Raw genomic sequence first — 25,256 nt, forward strand, 5'->3', positions numbered from 1 at the left:
TCAAATTTGGCTATGTATTATTGATGCTTTCGCACTGTACTTATACATAGTCTAGACTTTTCCATAGCTTGAGGCTTACGCCCTAAACGCTTTATATGCTCCAAATTATATAATATATAATTTTCTATCTTCCTTATGGCCTCGTGGAGTGCTGCTGTGTGTTTCTGGAAGTAATCCTTCAGGTTAACTATTAACGTTTATGGTTATTTATTTATTATATATTTATTAATAATTAATTTATTAATGTTTATGGTTATTTATTAATGCTCCTAATTAAATATTATATTGATTTGCTCCAAATATATAATAACTTTATGATGATATTTTAATATTTGGTTTTTAGGAGCATTAGCAACTAAGGCCATATTGCTCCGGGGATATACGGTGGTCATTCCCTGACCTTTCCGCATCCTCCGTATTTGGTGGTCACGGGCTCGAATCCTGGTCTAATCAAGAAGTGTGTGTGTGTACGCACTGTTGCTCCTACCTACCTGGATACGGAGGCGCTTTTAACTTTATCTATCATCAATTTGCTATACATAGAACGAATAATTTGACTAGTTCTCACAGATAAGAGAAGTTTACCTCAATACAGTACGTAGAACACTTCTGTATGATACTCTCCAGAAATTAAAATGAAAAAAATCAAAAATCTTACATTAGAATAGTTCACTGCTATTTGGTAATTTTCATTCCTGTGATCACGACATATGGTCGAAAAGCGTTGTCAGCTTCAGGAAGGAAAATCATTTTGCAATTTTTTCATTAAATTCTTTTAATTAATTTTATTTTTAATTGCATTAAATTGATTTTTAATTATTTGTTACCCTAATGTAAGATTTTCGATTTTTTCATTTTAATTTCCGAAAAGTATCATACGGAAGTGTTCTACATACTATATTGAGGTAAACTTCTCTTATTTTACAAATATTGATATCGACATAGAACGTATTGAGTATTACAGCCTGGTTCATACTATATTATTATTATATTCTTGAGGTAATTAATTCATTATTATTATTTATGTATTTTTGTGATTTAATGGATATGTTGTCTCCAGTTAATTATGTATCACCTGGCACAACAAATAAATGGATATGTATTTAATTAATTATCAATCTTTTTATATAAATAAATAATGATTTCAGAGGTATTCAAAACGAATTGTTTTTATATTACCACTATGATAAAAGAAGTTCTAAGAAAAAACTTTATTAATCAATTAATGGCTATAATTACTGCAGTAATTATGGATCATGCATAATTATAATTACTATAATAATTATAACAATGATGCTGTAAACTCCTTTGACCCTGGCTATACAGAATATAAACATTTCTTTATTGAATGTTTCCTATTGTAAATGTTTCCTCACATTTACAGTAGCCAGAGTTAGAGAAAAGAAGGGGGTATTGGAGTGCATCTGTATCCTTGATAAAGAAGGGTCCCATCAGTTGCAACAAAAAAAACACTAGGTAGCCCCAACATTAATTCTTGCACATAAGTTCTTTGCACTCTAGGATCAGTCCGACAAAAGCTGTAAAAAAGTTTTTATCTAAGCATACCTTGTCAGATAGTTTCACAAGCTGAATATCAGATGTACCAGATGAAGCTCTTTGTTTAAAGGAATCAAATACTTTTCTTCTTTTGATATAGTTTTTTTTACATACATTGACATGACGATCCTGAAACAAAACAAAAAAAACAAGAAAATAACATACAACTGTAACCAGAAGTGGAAGTAATAATCACAAAGCACTTTTGACATCTACATAAAACAACTGGAATTACTTCATTGATATATATATATATTTTTTTTTTTATGTAAACACCAAACACGAGAGGTATTAGAACCTATAGTACTTAGTACCGTGCTTGGGTTGGAGGTTGAGAAGACGAAAGAAGATATTTGTTGACATTGGACTTGAACTTCTGTAGACTAATTTTCAGGAAATACGTATGAAGGAAGGTTGTTCCAGAAAACGGCTGTTGAATGAATAAACGAGGAAGATGAAAAGTTTGTTCTGTGAGTTTGAAGTTGGACAGTAAATGGATGTTGGCTGGTGACGGCACATGTTCAGACTGTTTTGAAAGAGTGAGCGGGAATTATAGAAGCCAATTCAGAAGAACAGTGCCCATGGAAGTATCTGTAGAAGAGGCATGCAGCAGAAACAGTACGTCTATGAGACAGGAAGTGGAGCGACTCTGTTAGAGATGAATCAGTAATTAACCTAACTGCCCTCTTCTGAATGGAATCAAGAAGCCTGAGAGAGGTTTTGGAGGCACCACCCCAGATGTGGGAACAATATTCCATGGCAGGGCGGATTTGCGATTTATACAGAGTGAGCAGCTGTTTGGAAGAAAAGTAACGCCAAGAGCGAAAGAGAAAACCAAGTTTTTCAGATGCTGTTGTTCTTATTATTTGGTTTTTAGGAGCATTAGCAACTAAGGCTATATTGCTCCGGGGATATGCGGTGGTCATTCCCTGACCTTTCCGCATCCTCCGTATTTGGTGGTCACGGGCTCGAACCCCGGTCTAATCAAGAAGCGTGTGCTACACACTGCTGCTCCTGCCCACCTGGCTACGGAGTTTTCAGATGCAGAGGAAGCAATATTTGTAATGTGCTTGTGCCAAGGGAGATTAGAACTCAGGGTAATCCCCAAAAGAGATATATCACTTTGCCTAGAAATCGGAGTGTCACTAAAGATAAGCATAGGAGCAGACGAATCCTTTTTGCAAGATATAAGACAAGACTGAGTTTTAGAAGGGTTGAAATCAACTAAGTTGTCTTTGCCCCACTGGAGAATTACCTGAAGATCAGCATTTAAGGAATTGGTAGCAGATTTTCGAGAAGTTGAAGCTGATTGAACAGGGCAAGGTTTCTCAAAATGGAAAGTGGAATGCAATGTGTTATCATCGGCAAAACTATGGATAGGATTTCCAGTCAATGGAAGAAGGTAATTAATATACAAGAGGAAAAGAGTGGGGAAAAGGACTGAACCTTGGGGGACACAGGCATTAGTGGAGAAGTTAGAAGACAGAGAGCCATCTACCATCACCCTAAGTGAGCGATCAGAGAGAAAACTGGATAACCAATTACAAAAACAGTTGGCAAACCATAAGATGGAAGCTTGTTTAGAAGACCTTTATGCCAAAAGCCTTTGAGATGTCAAGAGCAACTACTTGAGTTTCACCGAACCTTTCCATTGAATTAGTCCATAAATGGATAACATAAGCCAGAACATCACCAGTGGATCGACACTGATGGAATCCATACTGGCGATCGTTGATCAGACGGAAGGTTTCTAGGTAGTTTAAGAGTTGGCGGTTAATTGATTTCTCCATTACTTTAGAAAGAGTAGAAGTAATTGCAATGAGACGATAATTGGATGGGAGGGATTTGTCACCCTTTTTAGGAACTGGCTGGATATGGGCAAATTTCCAAGCAGAAGGAAAAACACATTTGGAATAAGAAAGTGAAAAAAGGCGGCAAAGAATAGGAATAAGTTCGGGAGCACAGGTTTTGAGAACAAGTGGAGAATACTACTGGGACCTGGAGCTTTCTTAGCATCAAGATTCGTCAAAATCATTCTGACATCCTTTTGACGGAAAACCACAGGAAGCATTTAATGGAGCGTGTTGGGAATGGTGGGTGGTGTTTTACCAAGATCATTAATATATAAGTTGGAAGAAAAATGGGATGCTAGCAGGTCAGCTTTATCCTTGGCTGAAGTGACAACAGAACCATCTGGTTTGGACAGAGGTGGGAGCAGAGATGGACAAAAGTTGCGGCCAATAGCTTTGGCAAGGGACCAGAATGCTCGGCTACCATTAGGATAAGAAGCAAGTTTTCTACTCTTAGCCTGTTCAAACTCCAGTTTGGACTGATTAATAACTGCTTTACAATTGTTGCGAGCTTTGGTGTAGGCAGAAAATGAAACTGAAGAATTAGAAACAAGCCAATTATGATATGCAACATTCTTCTCTTGAACAGCCTTAGCACATTTATTGGAAAACCAAGGTTTAGATAAAGGACAGATTTTAAAGTGGAGTATGGGATAAAGGATTCCATTGCTGCAAGAATAATTTCACTGGCACAATCTGAGCAAAGGTTGACATCAGAAGTTTCGAAACAGTAATCCGACCAAGGAAAAGAAGAAAAGAAATCTCGCAGGTCATCCCATTTTGCATTCTTGTAATGCCAAACAACACAAGGTTGGAAATAGCAATGAGATAAAGGCTCCATTGGAGAAGAGACGATCACCAAGTTCTGATCTGAAGTGCCTAAAGGACCTCTCACTTCGACCGTGTACTTAGAAGGGTTGTTTGTGAGAAAAAGATCAAGCGTGTTGACTATATGATTAGGATTGTTCGGTATTCTTGTAGGTAAATGAACAATCTGTGCAAGGTCATTAGTAATTGCAAAAGCCTCAGCATCTCGACCAGCTTAGTCGGTGTGACTAGAAAACGGAAGCCAGCTGGAGTTGTGAACATTAAAATCACCAAGGAAAATTGGATTGGAGAAAGTCAAGTTGCAAAGAGAGGAAGTCAAAAGCTTCAAGTGATTAGTGGAGTTGGGAGAATGGCAGAGACAACAGATGAATTTTACACACTGAGGTAGAGAGATTTTAAGCCAGAGAAGATCAAACAGAGTAGATTCCAAATTTCCAAGTCTCTGACAGGGAATATCAGAATGGACATATGCACAAGTACCAGCTTTGAGGCAAAAGGAATCATACAGCGAATAATTTGGGCATCTGAGATGAGCAGTAGTTGAATCAACTGATAACTGAGATTCTGTCAGAAAAAGTACATGGGGTTTGGCAGACTGCAAGTGGAAATGGACATCGTTAAGATTAGAATTGAGACCACATATATTTGTGAAATTAATTAGGAAGAAATATAACAGAACACTGATTTAACCATTAAATTGCAGTGCCTGGAGAGTAAGCACCTGGGAGGTGATCTGATTGAGGTGTATAGGGCTTTGAATGGGTTGAGCAGGCTGAATGCTGATGGGATTCTTCCTCTTGCTCAGACTAAGAACCTGAGGGGGCACAGTTTCAAATTGAGGAAAGATAGTTGTAGAATAGATGTGTGGAAATTTGCCTTTAGCCAGCGGGTAGTTGATTGGTGGAACAGGCTACCATCTTTGGTTGTGGAAGCTAACTGCCTAAATAAATTTAAGGGTGAGCTGGACAGGCATTTGGAACAAATGGAGGGATGAAATAGGAGGATTTTTTTTTTTTTTTTTTGGCTGATGCTGCATAAGCTTGCTTTCTTGCATTGTATGCCTCTACTAATGCTAACCCACAACTGAGTACCAGTGATTTTCTGTTCCCCAAATGCTTAATGGGGTACCAAGTTACCCCATTCACAACCTTAAAAATCAACAATTAAAAATTGTTCACTTTTTTATGCTTCCTTTATTTTCAATCTTTTCTGAATTTTTTTTTTATATTAAAAACATATTTTTTATTCTTTTTTGAAAATTAAACCTCTACAATGTTTTAGACATTTTTTATTCATTCCTATTTGAATATTACCTTCCTTATTATTTGACTGACAGCGAATGAAGCATCATTCAAAAAACTCACATTTCAATAATTGGACACCTGCTTTCTCTACCATGACACAAAGACAGATTAATTAATCAATCTGATTTGCTGGCATAAAGCATAAAGAGGCAACAATTCAATAAGTGGATGATAGATGCAACACACTAATTTTATATTCATGTTTTTCAAGCATACGCATATAATTACCAAAATATGGTTTAACTTGGTCCTTCATTTTTACTTTTTTTTGCATAACTAATAAAGATTTCTGGAATGGCAAAATCAGAGAAAATTCTTCCACTGAAAGGTATTAAGCTTCAACTGTTTGTGTTGTTTGTTTGTTTGTTATTTGGTTTTTAGGAGCATTAGTAACTAAGGCAGGCCATATTGCTCCGGGAATATGCAGTGGTCATTCCCTGACCTTTCTGCATCCTCCGTATTTGGTGGTGACAAGCTCGAACCCCGGTCTAATCAAGAAGCATGTGCTACGCACTGCTGCTCCTTCCCAACTGGCTACGGAGGCGTCTAAGCTTCAACTGTGTCAACCAAGTAGACAGAAAGTGTGATATCACTGAAGGTTTCATATTTAAGTAGAAACAAGAGCTTACAAAACCAACATGACACAACACAATTTGAAATGCAATTCATTGTGATGATACATGGCATTCACTAACACTGTGTTGTTCGACCTTTTTTTAATAACGGCACCCCTAAGTAATTTATTTTATTTTGCAGCACCCCCACTCAATTTTCTGCCTGTTGAATCCGATTCTCTGTGCGTGCGTGTGTGTGTAATATTAAAATATGTTATATGAGTTATTACAATAATATAATTATAAAAATTACATTTCATAATACAAATTATATATATACAGTATATAATAATTTTATTCTTTATACAGATGTACTAAGTAAACATCAATTATAGACCACCACAAAATTAAAAAGATACTGTACACCTTTTTATAATGAAATAAACATGTAAATTTAAAAAAATAAGTTTAACTAACTTAAATTACGTGGCACCCCTGGAATGTTGTTGCGGCACCCTGGTTGAAAACCACTGCATTAACATATCAAAAAAGAAATTTTGTGATTCAACAAAAATAAATTTTCATTTATCTGAAGGAAACCAAAGCCAGAGAGTACAAATTCATTTATGAATTTGAACTCTTCTGGCATTGGCTGAAAAAGTGAATAAAAATTGTGGCTGCATATATATTGAATTAACTATTAAGAGTAGCTGGACATCCAGAACTGCAGTTTACAATGGAGCAAGCATTTTTTTTTTTTTTTTTTTTTTTTTTTCAGCAGCAGCAGTCAGACTGGAATCAGCAATCTCCTTACTGGTGGTCATTCACACTAACCACTGGACCATAGCCAGCCCAAAGCGAACTAGAGTATATTTCAATAAATAGTCCTTACATATTAGGACACCAAAAAGCTTTACCGAAATCTAGGTATATGATATCAGATCAGATTAGCCAATCTCTCCATATTGTGGATTTGTTAAGGAGAGATCTGTATAACTGCATTCCTGTCAAGATGATCCTGCATTACTTCTTTAACGACAGACTCCATTATTTTCTTTGGAATTCTGCTAAACTTAAAGATTTATAATTATTCACTTCTCCCCATGACCCCCCCCTTTGTGAATGTGGCCATTAAATAACGAGACTGCATGTGTAGCCACTACACACCAAACGCCACCTATGAAACAAAGGCACAAGAGTTGACCTTGAACCTCTCCCTAGTTTTTTGACAATTGATGTTCTGACACGTTCATTCACTTTTCAGTGAGACAAGTTTCATTTTCCATTCCATTGTGTTTTTTGCAGTTTGTGTTTGCTCAAAAAAATGACAAACAAAAGATTCGAACAACAAATCAAACTCAAATTTTTAACAAAACTAACGAAAACACCCACTGAAAGTTATGAGTTATGTCAAGATTTTGACACAATACTATGTCAATTTTTTTTTTTTTGTTTAGGAGCATTAGCAACTAAAGCCATATTGCTCCGGGATATGTGGTGGTCATTCCCTGACCTTTCCGCATCTTCCGTATTTGGTGGTGACGGGCTTGAACCCCAGCCTAATCAAGAAGCGTGTGCTACGCACTGCTGCTCCTTCCCATCTGGCTACGGAGGCGCCCCTATGTCAAAATCTCATGTGTTTGAATGGCATAAAGGATTTTTAGAAGGAAGAGAGAATATAGAAGACAATGAACAATCAAGCCATCTGGTATCAATGAAAATGGATGAAAATGTGGAATGGGTAAGGATACTGATCATAAATGATCATCATTGAAGCATTAGAATGATTGCATCAAAATTCAACATGGACAAAGAAACAGAAAATTTTAGCTGAAAATTTAAGCATTAGAAAAGTGTTTGCCAAGGTGGTGCCAGAAAATTTTGAATAAAGTTCAAAGAATGAGAAGACTTCAAGTTTATGAAGATGTTTAGAAAAAAAATTGGACAATATGCAAACTTTCTGAGTACTGTAATTACTTGTGATGAAGGTTGGATATTCCAACATGACCTAGAAACTAAAAGACAGTCAGTGCAATGAAAGATAAAACATTTCCTCAGGCAAAAACAAAAAAAAAAGGTGTCTTGTTTTCTTCAATATTAAAGTAATTATTATGGCTGAATACATTGCACTAAATCAAACAATCTATGTCAATCAATCACACTATATTAAAGTTCTGACATGGCTGCATTCAACATGCTCTCTGTTCACCACTTTCTATCCAAAAAAACAAATCTCTGTGTACAAATATGTACCTACTCATCAGACCAAGCCCCTTGTGACTTTTTTCTCTTCCCTAACTGAAAAGCAAAGTTAAGAGAACCAATTTTCAGTCAAGTGAAGACATTCAAAAAAAAAAAAAACAACCAAAGTGTTAAAATGGCTTATAGAAGATGAATTCCAGAAATGTTTCTGTACTTGTAAGAAACATTTCTGGCAATTATTTTGAAGGGGATAACTTGTTAGGGGCAAAATAGTTCATTATATTTATTTTATTCCAACAGTCTAGTTATTTAATAGCCACACCTTGTATGTCAGAAACATGAAAGGGTATTCTTACCAAGGAATAGGGTTTTACATTTTTGTTCTGAATTTAATTTTAGCTAATAATCAGCAAGATCAGACTGGAAAATTTGTTAAGAAAGCCATTTTCTCCAGGAATTTCAAAAGGTAAGTTGAAATCCACCACAATAATGATGATGATGTCCATGATGAGGACAAACAGCTGACTATTTTATCAATTTGTGATTAAAGTGTTTTTGTAAGAGAACGAGAAACAAGATTAGATAGATAAATAAGAAAAAAAATCAAGTTCAGCATTCGTGAATTGCAGTTTGGCATATAGCACAACTTAGCCTTATGTCCATAATTACTATACTCTACTCAGTTCAGAGAAACACCACTGCCTTGCCTATTGCATGTCAGCAATAAGGATATTGTAGTAATCTGGAATCTCTTCATCTAAAATATCTTCAGCTTACCATATTCAAACATTTTGTGGTCATAATTGGATATAGCTAATTTAAATTCAGTCAGAGAGCCGGAGATATTCTGAAAATTCTGGTGATAAAAGCAAATACTACTCCTTTGCTCCTTTGGGAAACATCAATACAGTAGGGGGGGGAGGTAAATTATAGCCATTATCATTTTGGTTTGGTTTTTTTTTTTTTTTTTTTTTTTAGGAGCATTAGCAACTAAGGCCATATTGCTCCGGAATATGCGGTGGTCATTCCCTGACCTTTCCGCATCCTCCGTATTTGGTGGTGATGGGCTTGAACCCCGGTCTAATCAAGAAACGTGTGCCATTATCAATCCACTGCAGGTTGATTGATTATGATTTTATTAGTGCCTTAGACACTAATGCACCAATTGGTATAACTATCTCCTGGCACATAATAAAATATTATGTGCCAGTAGATAGTTATACCAATTTAAAAATAGATATATAAATAAATTCTGGTAACCTTTCAAAAAAAGGTTACCTCGTCACAAATCATATAACAGCAAAAAGCGGTATAGGTAAAAATATATATATATTCGGAATTTTACATACATTTATATAAATTAATACAGTGTAAAAATTAAAAAACTGCAGACACATTGTCATTGTCAGATAAAAATCTGACTCAGTGTATAAGGCTCAGAGTTAAAAGTGGTAAAACGTGTATTGCTCAAATCTGGACAGTCAAAATGTGTCTAATTGATAAAACTGTCACAGGACTCACACTCAGCAAATATGCATGTGCCAGATGACTGTGTCCTATGTTGGTCCGGGCAAGAACAACTTCCTCCTTAAGATTCCTGCGCAGACTAGACTGCCATGGTTCAATTACAGGCTTTATCTGATATAATTTATTCGTAGTCTGTCTGTCTTTTCCAGGAATCCTGCCATTGGGAGTGTATCTTTTGGTGTATTATTTGCCTGCAGTCTGTATAGGGTACTGACAGGCAAAAATTATTAGACGGAATTGCTGATTTGGCTGCGATATCAGCCAAATCATTTCCCCTAATCTCAATGTGGCTGGGAATCCAGCAGAAGCGGATTTCGTAATCACGTTCATGGAGAGAGTGGATCTTCTGCTGAACTTGAGACAGAATTGGATGAGGATTATATCTCACAGTTAGTAAAGCCTGCAAGATGATGAGACAGTCAGAATATAAAATGAACCATTGGTTTTGGCATTTACTGTGATCCAAGGCTAATTCTAAAGCATGCAGCTCTGCATTAAATATGCTGCATTCAGGGAGAACCTGTTCTGATATAGTGGTGTCTGTAAAGTTGTTGTTGTTATTTGGCTTTTAGGAGCATTAGCAACTAAGGCCATATTGCTCCGGGATATGCGGTAGTCATTCCCTGACCTTTCCGCATCCTCCGTATTTGGTGGTGACGGGCTCGAACCCCGGTCTAATCAAGAAGCGTGTGCTACACACTGCTGCTTCTTCCCACCTGGCTACGGAGGGGCCTGTCTGTAAAGACAGCAGCAGATCCTACAAATAATTCCGACATCAACCATCTGTGTAAACTGGCACCACGAAGTCAGAATGCTCAGCTCGGTGTGCTGAATAAACCTGCAGGTAGACAGACGATGGAGTGTCCGACATTCCAAAGTTTTAATGGGAAAAGTTGCATGCTGGAACACGAGTACGCCAGGTTGGAAGGGGCTGCCTTGGTGTGCGGGCAACTTTATCTACTTGATCTTAAGTTCTCTGAGTCGATCTTGGACACGAATACCAAAAGGGTAATTGTCAGTTTTACGGTTGTTGTACAAATCTTTCCATCGTGGCTCAAAAATGAATGACCGGGAATTTTAGTTTTAAAGCATAATTTACAGACAACTCCTTGTGTCGAAGCAATAACGGTGGTTCATTTGCTTCAACATACAGGCTCTGGACAGGAGATGTTCGATATGCTCCAGTAGCGATACAGAGAGCCTGATGATGGACAGGAACCAGCCATAGAACTACTGTCTCTGGCTGAATTGTATACCTGGAACCCATAATCTAATCTGGATCATACAAGTGCACGGTAAATATGTAGTATGGTGCCTCGGTCCACACCCCAAGACGTAGAGGAGAGAGAGCACAGAATATGCCTCTTTGCACTTTGTATGGAGTTGACGGGTGTGATCCAGAAAGGTCAGCCTTTTATGAAATACAAGTCCCAAGAATTTTGAGCCTGCTGCTACTGGAATAGCATTTTGTCCAAGCCGCAATTCAGGACCAGGATGAAGATTACGCTTGCGACAAAAGAATACACAAATAGTCTTCTCTTAGGCGAGAACCTGAATCCGTTAACCAGTGCCCAGAAATTAAGGTGATCAATGGGCTTTTGCAGTTGTCTTTCAATAAGAATTTGCAGATAAAGGAAACACTAGGTGGCAGTGATCACAGTGTACTGAGGTGGGATTTACTTAAAGATATAATTACCATCGGGTAAAGGAACAGGTTTTTGCTTCCGTAAAGGTGAGTACAGGAGGCGGCAAAGAAAGCAAGCAAACCCTTAGCCATAATTATGAGAGCATCCTTGGCCTCAGGGGAGGTCTCCACGGACTGGAAAAGTGCAAATGTATCCCAAATTCACAAATTCAGATCGAAGGGTAACACGAGTAATTACAGACCAGTTAGTTTAACTTCTGTTCTGGGTAAGATAATGGAGTCACGGTTAAAGATGCATTGCAGGATTATCTAGACAAGACTGCAGCAATAATTCAGACAGCATGGGTTTGTTCAGGGAAAGTCTTCTGACAAATTTGATTAGTTATTATGATGTGGTTACAAAGGAACTGGATGCAAAAAATTATTTTGATATCATATACTTCGATTTCAGGAAAGCTTTTGACACTGTTGTGCATGGAAGACTACTGTACAAAATGGAGCAGAATGGTATTAAGGGTAAATTGCTAAAATGGATAAAAGGACGGTTGAGTGGGAGATGACAGAGAGTGGTAATCAATGGGTGCTGCTCTTCGTGGCCTAATGTTATTAGTGGAGTCCCACAGAGTTCAGTGGTGTGTTCACACTGATGTTTTATATATTTGTCAATGATATTGATGAAGGTATATCAGGCTTAGTGTTGAAGTTTACAGATGATACAAAGGTTAGCAGGGTTGTTAATGACAGCAATGGCAGTGTGCTACTGCAACAGGATTTTTGGGCAGATGGGATGAGGGGTAGCAACTGAAGTTTAACCTTGACAAATGCAAACTACTGCATATGAGTAGAAGTAACCCGAGAGAAACGTACCAACTGTGTGGCACTACACTTAAGGTGGTAGAAAATGAAAAAGACCTGGGAGTAATTGTGCAGTCAGATATGAAGTTTTCTAAGCAGTGCAAACAGGCTGCCAGGGCAGGTCATGGGGTTTTGTAAATGATATATAGGAATTTTGTTAGCAGGGAAAAGGCGATTGTCCCCCTGTATAAGGCAAGGGTCAGGTCACGCCTTGAGTACTGCGTACAGGACTGGAGGCCTCATTTTAGGAAGGATGTAGATTTACTTGAGAGTGTACAGAGAAGGCAACAAGATTGGTGAGGGTAAATAATTGTGTCCTTGTACCAAGAGAGGCTAAAGTTCTGCAAATTGCAATGGTTGGAGACTAGGCACCTGCACGGTGATCCGATTGAGGTGTATAAGGACTTGAATCGGTTCAGTACGCTGAACTCTGATGGGATTCTTCCACTTGTTCAGATTACGAACCTAAGGGGACATAAATTCGAATTAAGGAAAGATGTAGAATAGATGTGCAGAAATCTACCTTTAGCCAGCGGGTGGTTAATTGCTGGAACAAACTTCCATCTGTCGTTGTGCAAGTTGATAGGTTAAATAAATAATTTAAGGAGGAACTGGACAAACATTTAGAGGGAATGGTTGTGTGAATTTTTTTTTTTTTTTTTTTGGCTGATACGGCATAAGCTCATATACTTGTTTTCTTGCATCATATGCCACTAATACTACTACAGTTGTCTCAGACAGTTTTTAAATTCTGTACAGTGGGACCAACTGACGATGTTACCAACAGCAAATTCTAAGTGGGGTGCATTCAAGAAATTAATCATAGAAGCTATTAGACTTTCATTACCTATTAAGAAATATTGTTCAAGGTTTAGGCCTAATTGGCTGTCAAATGAACTAATGAGACTCGTGGCAGAAAAGAAAAATGCGTGGGATGCATACAAATTATCAGGCGACACAGAAGCATATGGCAGATATAAGCCAGTCTGTAATCGAGTCACTAAGAAGTTTAGGAAAGTGAAGACGGATTACGCGAAATCTTCAGCAAACGATGCTAAGAAAACCAGCAAGGGTTTCTTTACTTAAATAAACTCTAAAATGAAGGGAAGGAGACAGATTAGGCCACTCGATATCAATGGTTCGACTGTTGATGATCCTGCTCAGACAGCAAACAAACTGAATGAGTATTTTGCATCTACATTCACACATCGAGTTATTAAGGGAGGAAAATGCCAAACGTTTATCAAACTGCAACAGGTTGCTTAATGATTTTGTAATAACTGGGAGCAAAGTGGAGGAGAAATTGTTGAAGTTAAACACAAGAAATGCTGCTGGGGTGGATGGGATCTATCCAGTTACATTAAAGCAGGTGGCAAAGAAACTAAGCAAACCCTTAGCCATAAATATGAGAGCATCATTGTACTCAGGGGAAGTCCCCATGAACTGGAGATGTGCAAATGTATCCCCAATTCACAAAGGGGGGATCGAACAAGTAATTAGCATTAGTAGAGGCATATAATGCAAGAATTGGATGATTGTTTTGTTGGATTGATTTATTGGATGATTGTTTTCTACATCAGCATGTTCAAGAGGCAACTAGAGGGAGTAATACTCTTGATTTGATTATCAGTAGCGATTCTTCATGCATTAAAAATCTGCAGATAAAGGAACCACGAGGTGGCAGTGATCACAGTGTGCTGAAGTGGGATTTACTCAAAGAGGTAACTACCATCAGGGGTAAAGGGAAGGGTTATTGCTTTCGTAAAGGCGACTACGATGGTCTGAGACAGTACTTAAATTCTATACAGTGGGACCAACTGATGATGTTACCAACAGCAAATTCAAAATGGGAAGCATTTAAAGAACTTATCTTGGAAGCTACTAGGCTTTACATACCAACTAAGAAATATTGTTCAAGGTTTAGGCCTAAATGGATGTCAGATAAACTAATGAGACATATGGCAGAGAAGAAAAATGCATGGGATACATATAAATTAACACGTGACAGAGAAGCCTATGATAGATATAAGTTGATCTGTAACCAAGTTACAAAGTAGGTTAGGCCAATTATGAGAAATCTTTGGCAAGGGATGCAAAAAAAAACAGCAAAGAGTTCTTTACTTATGCAAACTCTAGAACAGGCCTGGGCAAACTTTTTGGCTGAAGGGCCACATTAGGAATTCAAAAATAAGACGGGCCGCACGTAAAATACTCTTTTTAGATATATATTATTTGTTATCATGAAGAAGAAATATAACATAAAAAAAATTATTCTCTAACAACCAAGAATTTAATGAGATGAATGGAACTGTTTTACATCTTTTAACATTTTTTGTAATTTCGGGTGTTAATTTTTTAGTTGAGATTCTTAAAACTGCTTGTAAATGTTCATCGGTGATGCTTGATCGTAAAGAATTTTTATTTAGATTCATGATGGAAAATGTTTGTTCACATATGTAGGTTGATCCAAAAATAAACACTTTTCGGGCAAAATCTTTAAGTTTGTCGAATTTCTCCGAATTAAGAGTATTGTAAAATTTACAGATTTCCTCAAGACAGTGCAATTCCCTTAAATCGGTATCACAGAGCAGATCTATAATCTGAAGTTGTGGTTCACTCAGTGCACTATCAATTTCTATTGAAAATGGGTCGCGCACTATTGCCAAACTTGTCTCAAATTTTCGAAAGTCGCCAAATCTTCATGAAAAGTCGTCATTTAACGCGTTGATAATTTCACAATATTTTTCAAATTTACTTTCTGAAATCTTCAGCAACTTCATGGCTGGAAAGTGGTCAACCTTGTTAATTAATAAATGTTGAAGGAACAACTGGAGTTTTAATTGAAATCGATTCAATCTTTTTACCATATCAAGGGCGTATAAATTTTTTCATTCATTTTATAAATGAATGGAACAAAGTGTTACTCTTATGAAAGAAAGGCTTAAGTTTTGCAAATTACAGTTTCTGGAGACTAGGCAGCGGGGAGGTGATATGATAGAGGCGTATAAAGCCTTGAATGGTTTGACCATGCTCAATGCCGATGGGATTCTTCTTCTTGCTCAGAATAATCATCTGAGACAGCATAAATTCAAATTGAGGAAAGACAGATGTAGGATAGATGTGCGGAAATTTGCCTTTAGCCAGCAGGTAGTTGGAACAGACTTCCATCCCTTGTTATGGAAGTTGATAGCCTAAATAAATTTAAGGCCCAGCTGGACAGGTATTTCGAACGAACGGAGGGGTGAAGTGGAAGTTTTTTTTTTTTTTTTTTTGGCTGATGCTGAATAAGCTTGCTTTTTTGCATCATATGCCTCTAGTAATGCTAATGCTAACTCAAAAATATTCTTTTTGAGCAAAAGCCTCAAGCTTCCTTGCACCATAGGGCTAATTATAATACAGTAATACCCCGAAGTTACGCGATAGGTGGGTCCGACGAAAATCGCGTAAGTCGAATTCGCGTAAGTCGGGGTACAACTTTGCATATAAATACATATAAATTTTGCTTAATTGGGACCAAGGACTAACAAAAACACTAGTTTAGAAGAAAAATATTAATAAAATTGTAGTTCTTTATACATATTAATACAAAATATGTATTAAAAAAACAAATGACTTACGTTAAAAAGTTATTTCGATGTCGATGGCTTCATAAAATCTAACAAATTCGTCTGACGACACAGCGCCTTCTTTTTTTCACGCAGAATTTCTTCGTAGCAAGCTAATAATTTTTTTATTCCTTGCTTTGTAGCTATAACGCGTTCTTCGTTGGAGTCTATGTTTTCTAAAATTTTTAAGCCCTTTACAATTGAGCCCTTTTCAATTTTCAACCTGTCAAGTTTACAACTGTCATGTACTTTTCGCCGTTGCTTCATTTAGGCCTATAGCACGTGCAATATCACATGGTCTTTCATTTCGCTCAAAGCGTTTCACAATTTCATATTTTTTCTCTATCGACAGAGGCGGACTGGCCATTAGCCTTACCGGGGAAACCCCGGTGGGCCGGAGGCTGGTGTGATTTTGGCCATAAACCGTAGTATGAGGCCACTATAAATTTTCCCGGGTAAGAATTTTTGACCCAGTCCGCCTCTGTTTATCGATAATTGCTTTTCTTTTTCTCTCTGAATCTGCAGTGTCTTCACCAGGATGCCTCCTTTTCACACCTTTTAATTAAGTATTTTACTCATTTTTAGGGAATAAAGCACAATTACAAAACGAGGAGGCACGCTTGATACGCATAAACAAAGCTGCCCGCATGTAGCAACTGAATAAACAACACCATAAAGGCAGAGATAGGCTATTAACACCTCACATTTCTAGGGGTTACTACCATAAAACAATAAAAATCCAGTTGCGTTTCTGCTAGTGAAATCTGTTATAAACTGGTAGTAAACTCGATCTAATTGCATTTGCGATTATACCGATAGCTGGAATTGTGTTGGTTTTTACGTTATTATGGTGAAATGTGTTTCCCCTTCACTGATATAAAAAACATAAAAGCAGCAAAGTTGAATTTTGTTCATCTTTCGCTCTCATTCTCCGCCATCGCACCGTATATCGATAACATATGAAAAACGACCTTGAAGATAGTGGGCGGCAGCGTTGCCAAACGAAAAAATCAAGAACCGCGTAACTCCGAGTTCGCGTAAGTCGGGGTATTACTGTAATATAATAAGAAAGCAAGCTTATGTGGCATCAGTCAAAAAAAAAAAAAAAAAAAAAAAACCACTCCCATTTCACCTCTCCGTTCGTTAGAAATAGCTGTCCAGCTTGAGCCTTAAATTTATTTAGGCTATCAACTTCCACAACAAGGAATGGAATTCGGTTCCACCAATCAACTACCTGCTGGTTAAAGGCAAATTTCCGCACAGCTATCCTACATCTGTCTTTCCTCAATTTGAATTTATACCCTATCAGGTGATTATTCTAAGCAAGAGGAAGAATCCCACTGGCATTGAGCATGCTCAAACCATTCAAGGCTTTATACACCTCTATCAGATCACCTCGCTGGTGCCTAGTCTCCAGACACTGTAATTTGCAAAAATTAAGCCTTCTTCATAAGAGCAACCCTTTGTTCCATTCACTAATCATCTTACCCTCCTCTGTACTCGTTCCAGCAGCTCTACAGCCTTCTTGAAATGAGGTCTCCAGACCAGTATACAGTACTCAAGGTGTGGCTTGACCATTGCCTTATACAAGGGAATAATTACCTCCTTATCCCTGCTAGAAAAATTCCCGTATATCATTGATAAGACACCATGAGCTACGCTTGCAGCCCGTCTGCACTGCTCAGAGAACTTCATATCTGCCTGCACAATTACCCCCAGGTCCTTTTCATTCTCTACCACTGTCAGTGTAGTACCACAGAGTTGATACGTTGCTCTGGGGTTGCTGTTTCCCATATGTAGTACTTTACATTTGTCAATGTTAGACTTCATTTGCCACCTCTCAGCCCATCTGCTCAACCTTTCCAGATCCTGTTGCAGCAGCATAGCGTCACTAGTGTCCTTAACTTAACAACCCTGCCAACCTTTGTATCATCTGCAAACTTGGACATTAAGCTTGATATACCATCATCAATATCATTTATAAATACAGAAAACAATAATGGACCCAACACTGAACCCTGAGGGACTCCACTAATAACATTAGTCCACGATGAGCAGTGTCCATTGATTACCACTCTCTGTCTTCTCCCCCTCAACCATCCCTTTATCCATAGCAGCAATTTGCCTCCAATGCCACTCTGCTCCAATTTGTGCAGCAGTCTTCCATGTGCAGTATCAAAAGCCTTTCTAAGATCCAAATATATAATATCAAAGTTATTCACTGCATCCAGTTCTTTTGTGTCTGCATCACAGTATCCAATCAAATTGGTCAGGCAAGACTTTCCCTTAACAAAACCATGCTGTGTCCGAACTATAACTGAAGTCTTGTCTAGATGATCCTGCAGTGCTTCTTTAACCAGTGCCTCCATTAATTTTCCTGGAACAGAAGTTAAACTCACAGGTCTATAATTATTTGTGTCAGCCTTTGATCCTCCTTTGTGAATTGGGGTCACATTTGCACATTTCCAGTCAATGGCACCTCCCCCGAGTCCAAAGAAGCTCTCATAATTATGGCTAGGGGTTTGCTTACTTCCTTTGCTGCTTCCTTTAATATAACTGGATAGATCCCATCCACCCCTGGTGCCTTTTTTTAAGTTTATCTTCAACAATTTCTCCTCCACTTTACTCTTAGTTATTACAAAATCATCTAGCTCACTGCCAGAATTCATTTCACCTCTGACATTCCCCTTCCTGAATAACTCCTCTTGTGTGAATGTAGATGCAAAATACTCATTTAGTTTGTTACCCACCTGAGCAGGATCCTCATCTGTTGAACCATCAATATCCAGTGGATCAATCTGATTCATCCCTTTCCTTCTAGAGTTTACATAGGTAAAGAACTCTTTTCTGTTTTTCTTTGCATCCTTTGCCAAAGATTTCTCATAATCTGCCTTTGCCTGCCTAATCTCCTTTGTGACATGGTTACAGATCAACTTATATCTATCATAGGCTTCCATGTCACCCATTAATTTATATGTATCCCATGCATTTTTCTTCTCTGCCATATGGCTCATTAGGTCATCTAATCCATTTAGGCCTAAACTTGAACAATATTTCTTAGTTGGTATGTAAAGCCTAGTAGCTTCCAAGATAAATTCTTTGAATGCTTCCCAATTTGAGGTAACATCATCAGTTGGTCCCACTGTATAGAATTTAAATTACTGTCTTAGACCATCACAGTCACCTTTACGAAAGCAAAAACCCTTTCCTTTACCCCTGATGGTAGTTACCTCTTTGAGTAAATCCCACTTCAGCACACTGTGATCACTGCAGATAAAGGAACCTGGTGGTTCCTTTATCTGCAGATTCTTAATGCATGAAGAATCACTACTGATAATGAAATCAAGAGTATTACTCCCTCTAGTTGCCTCTTGAACATGCTGATGTAGAAAACAATCATCAAATAAATCCACAAAAGCCTTGCTAGTGTGTGAGTGCCCAACCCACAAATTCCAGTCAATATCTGGGAAATTAAAATCCCCCATTATAAGACTCTCTGATTTACTGACCCACTCTATTTCTCTGTACAGTTTCTTATTATACTCATCAGAGTCATTAGGCCTATAGCACACTCCTACTCTCAATTTTGATCTCCCAGTGCTTATGTCACACCAAACTGACTCGACACTGCACTGTCCAGCGATGTCGACTGGCTTCACTTCCTTGGATTTTGTGTTTCTTAACTAATAGCATAACCCCTCCTCCCTTCCTATCCTGTCTATCCTTTCTGTACACATTGTACTCCCTAAATTCCAGTTCTGCATTCCTTATGTCTGTGTAATTACAGACCAGGTAGTTTAACTTCTGTTCCAGGTAAAATAATGGAGTCATTGGATAAAGATGCATTGACAAGGCTGCAGCAATAATTCAGACACTGCATGGGTTTGTTAAGGGAAAGTCTTGTCTCACCAATTTGATTGGATACTATGATTTGGTTATGAAGGAACTGGACACAAAAAAATAATTTTGATATCATATAATTGAATTTCAGGAAAGCTTTTGACACTGTTGCACATGGAAAACTACTGTAGTAATTGGAGCAGAATGGTATTAATGGTAAGTTGCTACAATGGTAATCATTGAGTTGTAATCAATGGACTCTGCTCTTTGTGGAACTAATGTTATTAGCGGAGTCCCACAGGGTTCAGTGTTTGGCCCACTGTTGTTTTGTATATTTATCAATGATATTGATGAGGGTATATTGGGCTTAGTGTCGAAGTTTGCAGATGATAGAAAGGTTGGTAGAGTTGTTAATGACAGTAATGACAGTGTGCTATTGCAACAGGATCTAGAAAATTTGGACAGATGGGCTGAGAAACGGCAACTGAAGTTTAACATTGACAAATGCATAGTACTGCATACGTGTAGAAGTTACCCCCAGAGGAATGTACCAACTGTGCAGTACTACACTTAGGGTGGTATAAAATGAAAAAGACCTAGGAGTAATTGTGGAGTCAGATATGAAGTTTTCTGAGCAATGCAGACAAGCTGCCAGAGCAGGTCATTGGATTTTTCAATGATATACAGGAATTTTGCTAGCAGGGAAAAGGAGGTAGCTATCACTTTGTATAAGGCAATGGTCAGGCCACGCCTTAAGTACTGCATACAGTCTGAATGACTCATTTTAGGAAGGGTGTAGATTTGCTAGAACGAGTACAGAGAAGGGCAACAAGATTGGTGAGGGGAAAGAAAGTGGTCCTCTTACCAAGAGAAGCTAAAGTTCTGCAAACTACAGTGGATGGAGACTAGACACTTATGAGGTGATCTGATTGAGGTGTATAAGGCCTTCAATGGGTAGATCACGCTGAATTCTGATGGGATTCTTCCACTTTCTCAGATTACGAACCTAAGGGGGCATAAATTCAAATTGAGGAAAGACAGCTGTAAAATATTCAGTACAGACTCTCAATTTTCCGGGATAGATGGGAAAAAAGAAATGCCGAATAATCGATTTCCCGGTTAATCCACAAATACAAAAGTCCCCGCCATACGTAAGAGATATGTTCCGGGACTTTTTACTTCGTTGAGTTTTACGTAACTCGGGAATGCCTAATAACATATTGCTACTACTGTATATTATTGACAATATCTGAATTCGGCGTGATATTTGTTAATGTTTGACCATTTTCATACATCCTTATTAGTTTAATTTTCTGATCCAAATCGATCGCTTTCCTTTTCTGGGTAGATTTACTAGAACCGCTGTCACTTATCCTCTTAGTCGGCACCATGATAATGGTCAAAATGAAATTTTCTGTAAAGAACTTCATGGGACTTAGGCTAAAACTCACTATTATTACCCCGTGGAACATCACATTTTGGTAAAGCACATTTCTGGAGGTCACTACCATAAAACAATAAAAACAATTTGCACTTTCCATGTTAGTGGGCTTTTCTGTTTGTGCATCTAATTATAAACGGGTATTAAACTTGATCTTATTGCATTTGCATACTGATAGCTGGAATTCTGTGGGTTTTTACATTATTATGGTGAAATGTGTGTCCCCTTCACTGAAATCTTCAGTCATATAAAAAAAAAACCATAAATAAATTGTAAGAATCTTCTCTTCTTTCTTATTTTTTGCTTGTTACTCCGTATTTCACTTGTGCAATTTGTGCGTGCTGTGTTTGTCGTTATTGATTGCTTATTTTATTATTATTTTTTTTTTGTTCATTTTAAATTTTACAATCCTTAAAAAAAAAAAAAAAAAAAAAAAAATTGAGGGAAACAAAATTTACTTAAATCTGTAGTTGTGTAAGTCAGGGACTTACTGTATCGAAAAATCTTCAGCAACCTATGTAAAAAAAATATGGCGATTGATAAAAAACAAAAAACTTACCACCCAAACACAATGCTTCCCTTTATTTTTTGCGATGTCGATTTTAAGTCTATAGCTTTCCTATATTTTTTACAACATTGCATATGGTTTGGTCAATAACATTATAATGGTTCATTAGAGATTTAATGGATGCACCATTTTCAAACTTTTGAATAATATGAAGTTTTTGTTTAACTGAAAGTGCAACTCTTTTGCGTTTACCCATCATTTTCGCGATTTCTAAACAAAAAAAAAAAAAAGAAAGAAAATTTACATCCCTGGCATAAATAACGAAACAAAATTTGTATTTCTGCGGTGCAACAGAACACGACAATCAATGCAATGCACTAAAACAAACTAAACATTTGGTCTCTTTTTCTTCCTTTTTTTTTTTTGAGCGGCGGATGTGAAGACAGTGGGGGTTGCAAGATAATAGGTACATACACTAATCTCCCAATGACAACTTATAATGCCGCTTGTCGCTTATAATTACGACTTGCAAAACATCTGTTTTTACCTATTCTATTGATTTCTGGTTGATTTTTTTTTTTTTTTTATTATTAAATTACAGTTGCTCAGAGCGAAACGGAAAGGCAAATACCCGTTTCACTCTGAGCAACTGTAATTTAATAATAATAATGAATCCAGAGCGCACAGGCCTCTTTAATCATATTTTTTTTTTTTTTTTTTTTTTTAATTGGGAATCTTGAAGTATCCCGGTTAATTCGATTCCGGTAAATCGTGAGTCTGCTGTACGTGTGGAAATTTTCCTTTAGCCAGCAGGTGGTTAATTGTTGGAACAAACTTCCATCTGTCATTGTGGAAGTTAATAGCTTAAATAAATTCAAGGAGAAACTGGGCAAACCTTTAGAGGAAACGGTTGTGTGAAATTTTTTTTTTTTTTTTGGCTGATGCTATATAAGTTCATATGCTTGCTTTCTTGCATCACATGGCTCTATTACTATAAACCTCATGTTGCATGACTGACAAAATATACTAAAGTCATCAACATGAAGGGTGCTATTTACAGTTGGAGAAAGTTGTTCTGTGATGGAATTTACTTTGATGGCAAAAAGCGTGACACTTAATACTGATCCTTGTGGTACTCTCTCCTCTTAGTAGAAGGGACGAAAGAGTGAGGATCCCACACGAACTTGAAAAGACAGATGGGCTAAAAAGTTTTTAATAAAAATGGGGAGATGCCCTCTAAGAACAAGGCTATGCAAATCTTTTAATATGCCAAATCTCCAAGTTGTGTCATACGCTTTCTCCATGTCAAAGAATACAGACACCAAATGTTCTCGTTTTAGGAAAGCATCCCGGATGGATGTTTCCAGGCTAATAAGATGGTCCAGAGTGGACCGGTTGTTTCGGAAGCTGTACTGGATTGAAGGTCGTTTGATTCTAAATACTGTATTAAATGAAAATTAACCATTCCCAGAATTTTGCACAGACAGCTAATCAGAGTGATAGGACGATAGTTACTGGGAATTTTAGGATCATTTTCTGGCTTCGGAAAGGCAAGAACGATTGCCATGTGGCAGGAATCCAGAAACTGCTCTTCAATAAAGGTTCTGTTATACAGAAGGAGCAGTTGATCCATAGATTTTGATGAAAGATGTTTAATCATTTCATAATGGATGCAATCTGGTCCAACAGCATTTTCCTTAGAAAGGAAAAGAGCTCTTTTTAGTTCCTCCATAGTGAACGGCCTGTTGTAGGGATAAAGGCCTTTTTGTGTGAAATTTAGTGCTAGTTTTCCACTTATATGTTTCAGGGATATTCTCCTATTCTTGGGAATAGGAGAATATCCCAGAGATGTTGGCAAATGTTTCCCCAAAAGCATTGGCTATTGTAGTTGGCTCTGCAATAGTGCATCCATTATATTCTACGATCGTAGAAGGGTGAGAGGTATATTTTCTCTTCATTTTCCGGATTTTATTGCAGCCCACCTTAGTGCTGGTAGACTGGGTAATAGATGATGTAAAACAGATCCATGATTCATTCTGACTCTAAAGGCGAATGCAGCGTGCTTTAGTTCGAGCATGTTTATTATTGGTCGTGATAGGATATCGTTGGAATATTTCCCCAGGCTTTGTTTTGAGCTTTTTTTGCTGCTATGCATTGCAAATTCCACCATGGTTTGGGAAAAGGTGGAAACCAGGTAGATGTTTTTGGAATGGCATTTGTAGCTGCTTGAACAATATTTTCTGTGATGTACGTGACTGCATCATTGATGGGCTCCTGACTGTCTGCAGTGAGATCGAATGCTGCCAGATGTTGAAAGGCATTGCAGTCAGCCTGACTGAATTTCCACCGTGCTAACCTAAAAGGAAGACATGGTCTCTCACTGTGTAAGCAGGTTATCACAGGGAAGTGGTCACTTCCATGTAGGTTCTCCTCCACTTCCCAAGTGAGTGAAGAGAGTAGAGAAGGGGAGCAGATAGAAAGATCAATGGCAGAAAACGTATGGATTGGTATGTGGAAGAAAGTATTTGTTCCCACATTTAGAAGGTAGGGGTCATTGTCATTTAACATATGCTCTATGACTCATCCCCTTCCATTGTTGGTAACACTACCCCACAGGGTGTTATGTCCATTAAAATCCCTGAGAAGTAAGAAAGGGGGAGGCAACTGCATTACAAGATCATCAAGGTCTTCCTGGGATATGTCAGTCCCAGGTGGCAAATATATAGAGCAGATCGTTAGCAAATAACCCACTGAAAGGCGAATTGCAACAGTTTCTATGCTGGTTGTAAGTAGCATAGGCTAAACTAGGGTCTGGTTGTGCACAAGGATAGCCACTCCTCCATGAGCAGGACCATCCACAATTCTATCCTTAGGAAAAAATGTGATGTTACGCATGGTGGAGTCATCATTTGCCTTTGTCCACTGCAGGATGGAAGCCTCCTCACCAATTCATGTTGAGGTAAAAGGACCATAATCTGCCACGCTGGTCCAATGCAGGTTGGCAGATTGACCATATTTAGCAGTCAGGGGCTTGAATCCCAGTTTACCCAAAGAGCATGTGCTGCTGCACTCTCACCCCTGACCACTTGGTTACAGGGGCCTCCAATAGAGTAGAAATCTTACCTTTTCTTCCAATTTTAACCCACTACCAGGCTCAATAAAAATGTAACATTAGTAGGCATTTTACATTTTTATTGTTCTGCTTGTAATAAAGGTATGAAATATATATTTTTAATTAATTATTGAGCACGTTACAAATGCACTTTAGACATGTTTTTATAACTTGTTCATAAAACACATGTGAAGATAATGTTTGCACATGGGCATTACCTACATCATTGGTGACAAAATCTTGAAAAAACAAGAAATCAAAAAAACTGCACACTTCAGCAGTGGGATAATGTCAATAAACATTTGACCTAAATGAAGCATTGGCAATGCAAGAAGCTACAATCACATGTTGAAGCCAGCATGCTCAATGATTGGGCAATAAAAATGCTGCCAATCTTAAATTTATATTTTAGAGTGCTTGATAATCAG

At 37.7% G+C, this 25,256-nt stretch overlaps 1 protein-coding gene across 1 annotated transcript in view; it reads right to left on the reverse strand.

Moving 5' to 3' along the window:
- Positions 1-25,256, reverse strand: part of LOC150084470 (uncharacterized) — a 428,998-nt gene that overhangs the window by 280,924 nt on the left and 122,818 nt on the right. The window contains exon 4 of the mRNA XM_090375238.1: positions 1,567-1,686. Coding sequence (XP_090231364.1) covers positions 1,567-1,686 — 120 coding nt within the window. The remainder of the gene's footprint in view (positions 1-1,566; positions 1,687-25,256) is intronic.

Source organism: Mastigoproctus giganteus, chromosome 6, assembly GCF_048544385.1.
Source record: "Mastigoproctus giganteus isolate SK-2022 chromosome 6, ASM4854438v1, whole genome shotgun sequence".
In the NCBI taxonomy this organism is placed as follows: Eukaryota; Metazoa; Arthropoda; class Arachnida; order Uropygi; family Thelyphonidae; genus Mastigoproctus; species Mastigoproctus giganteus.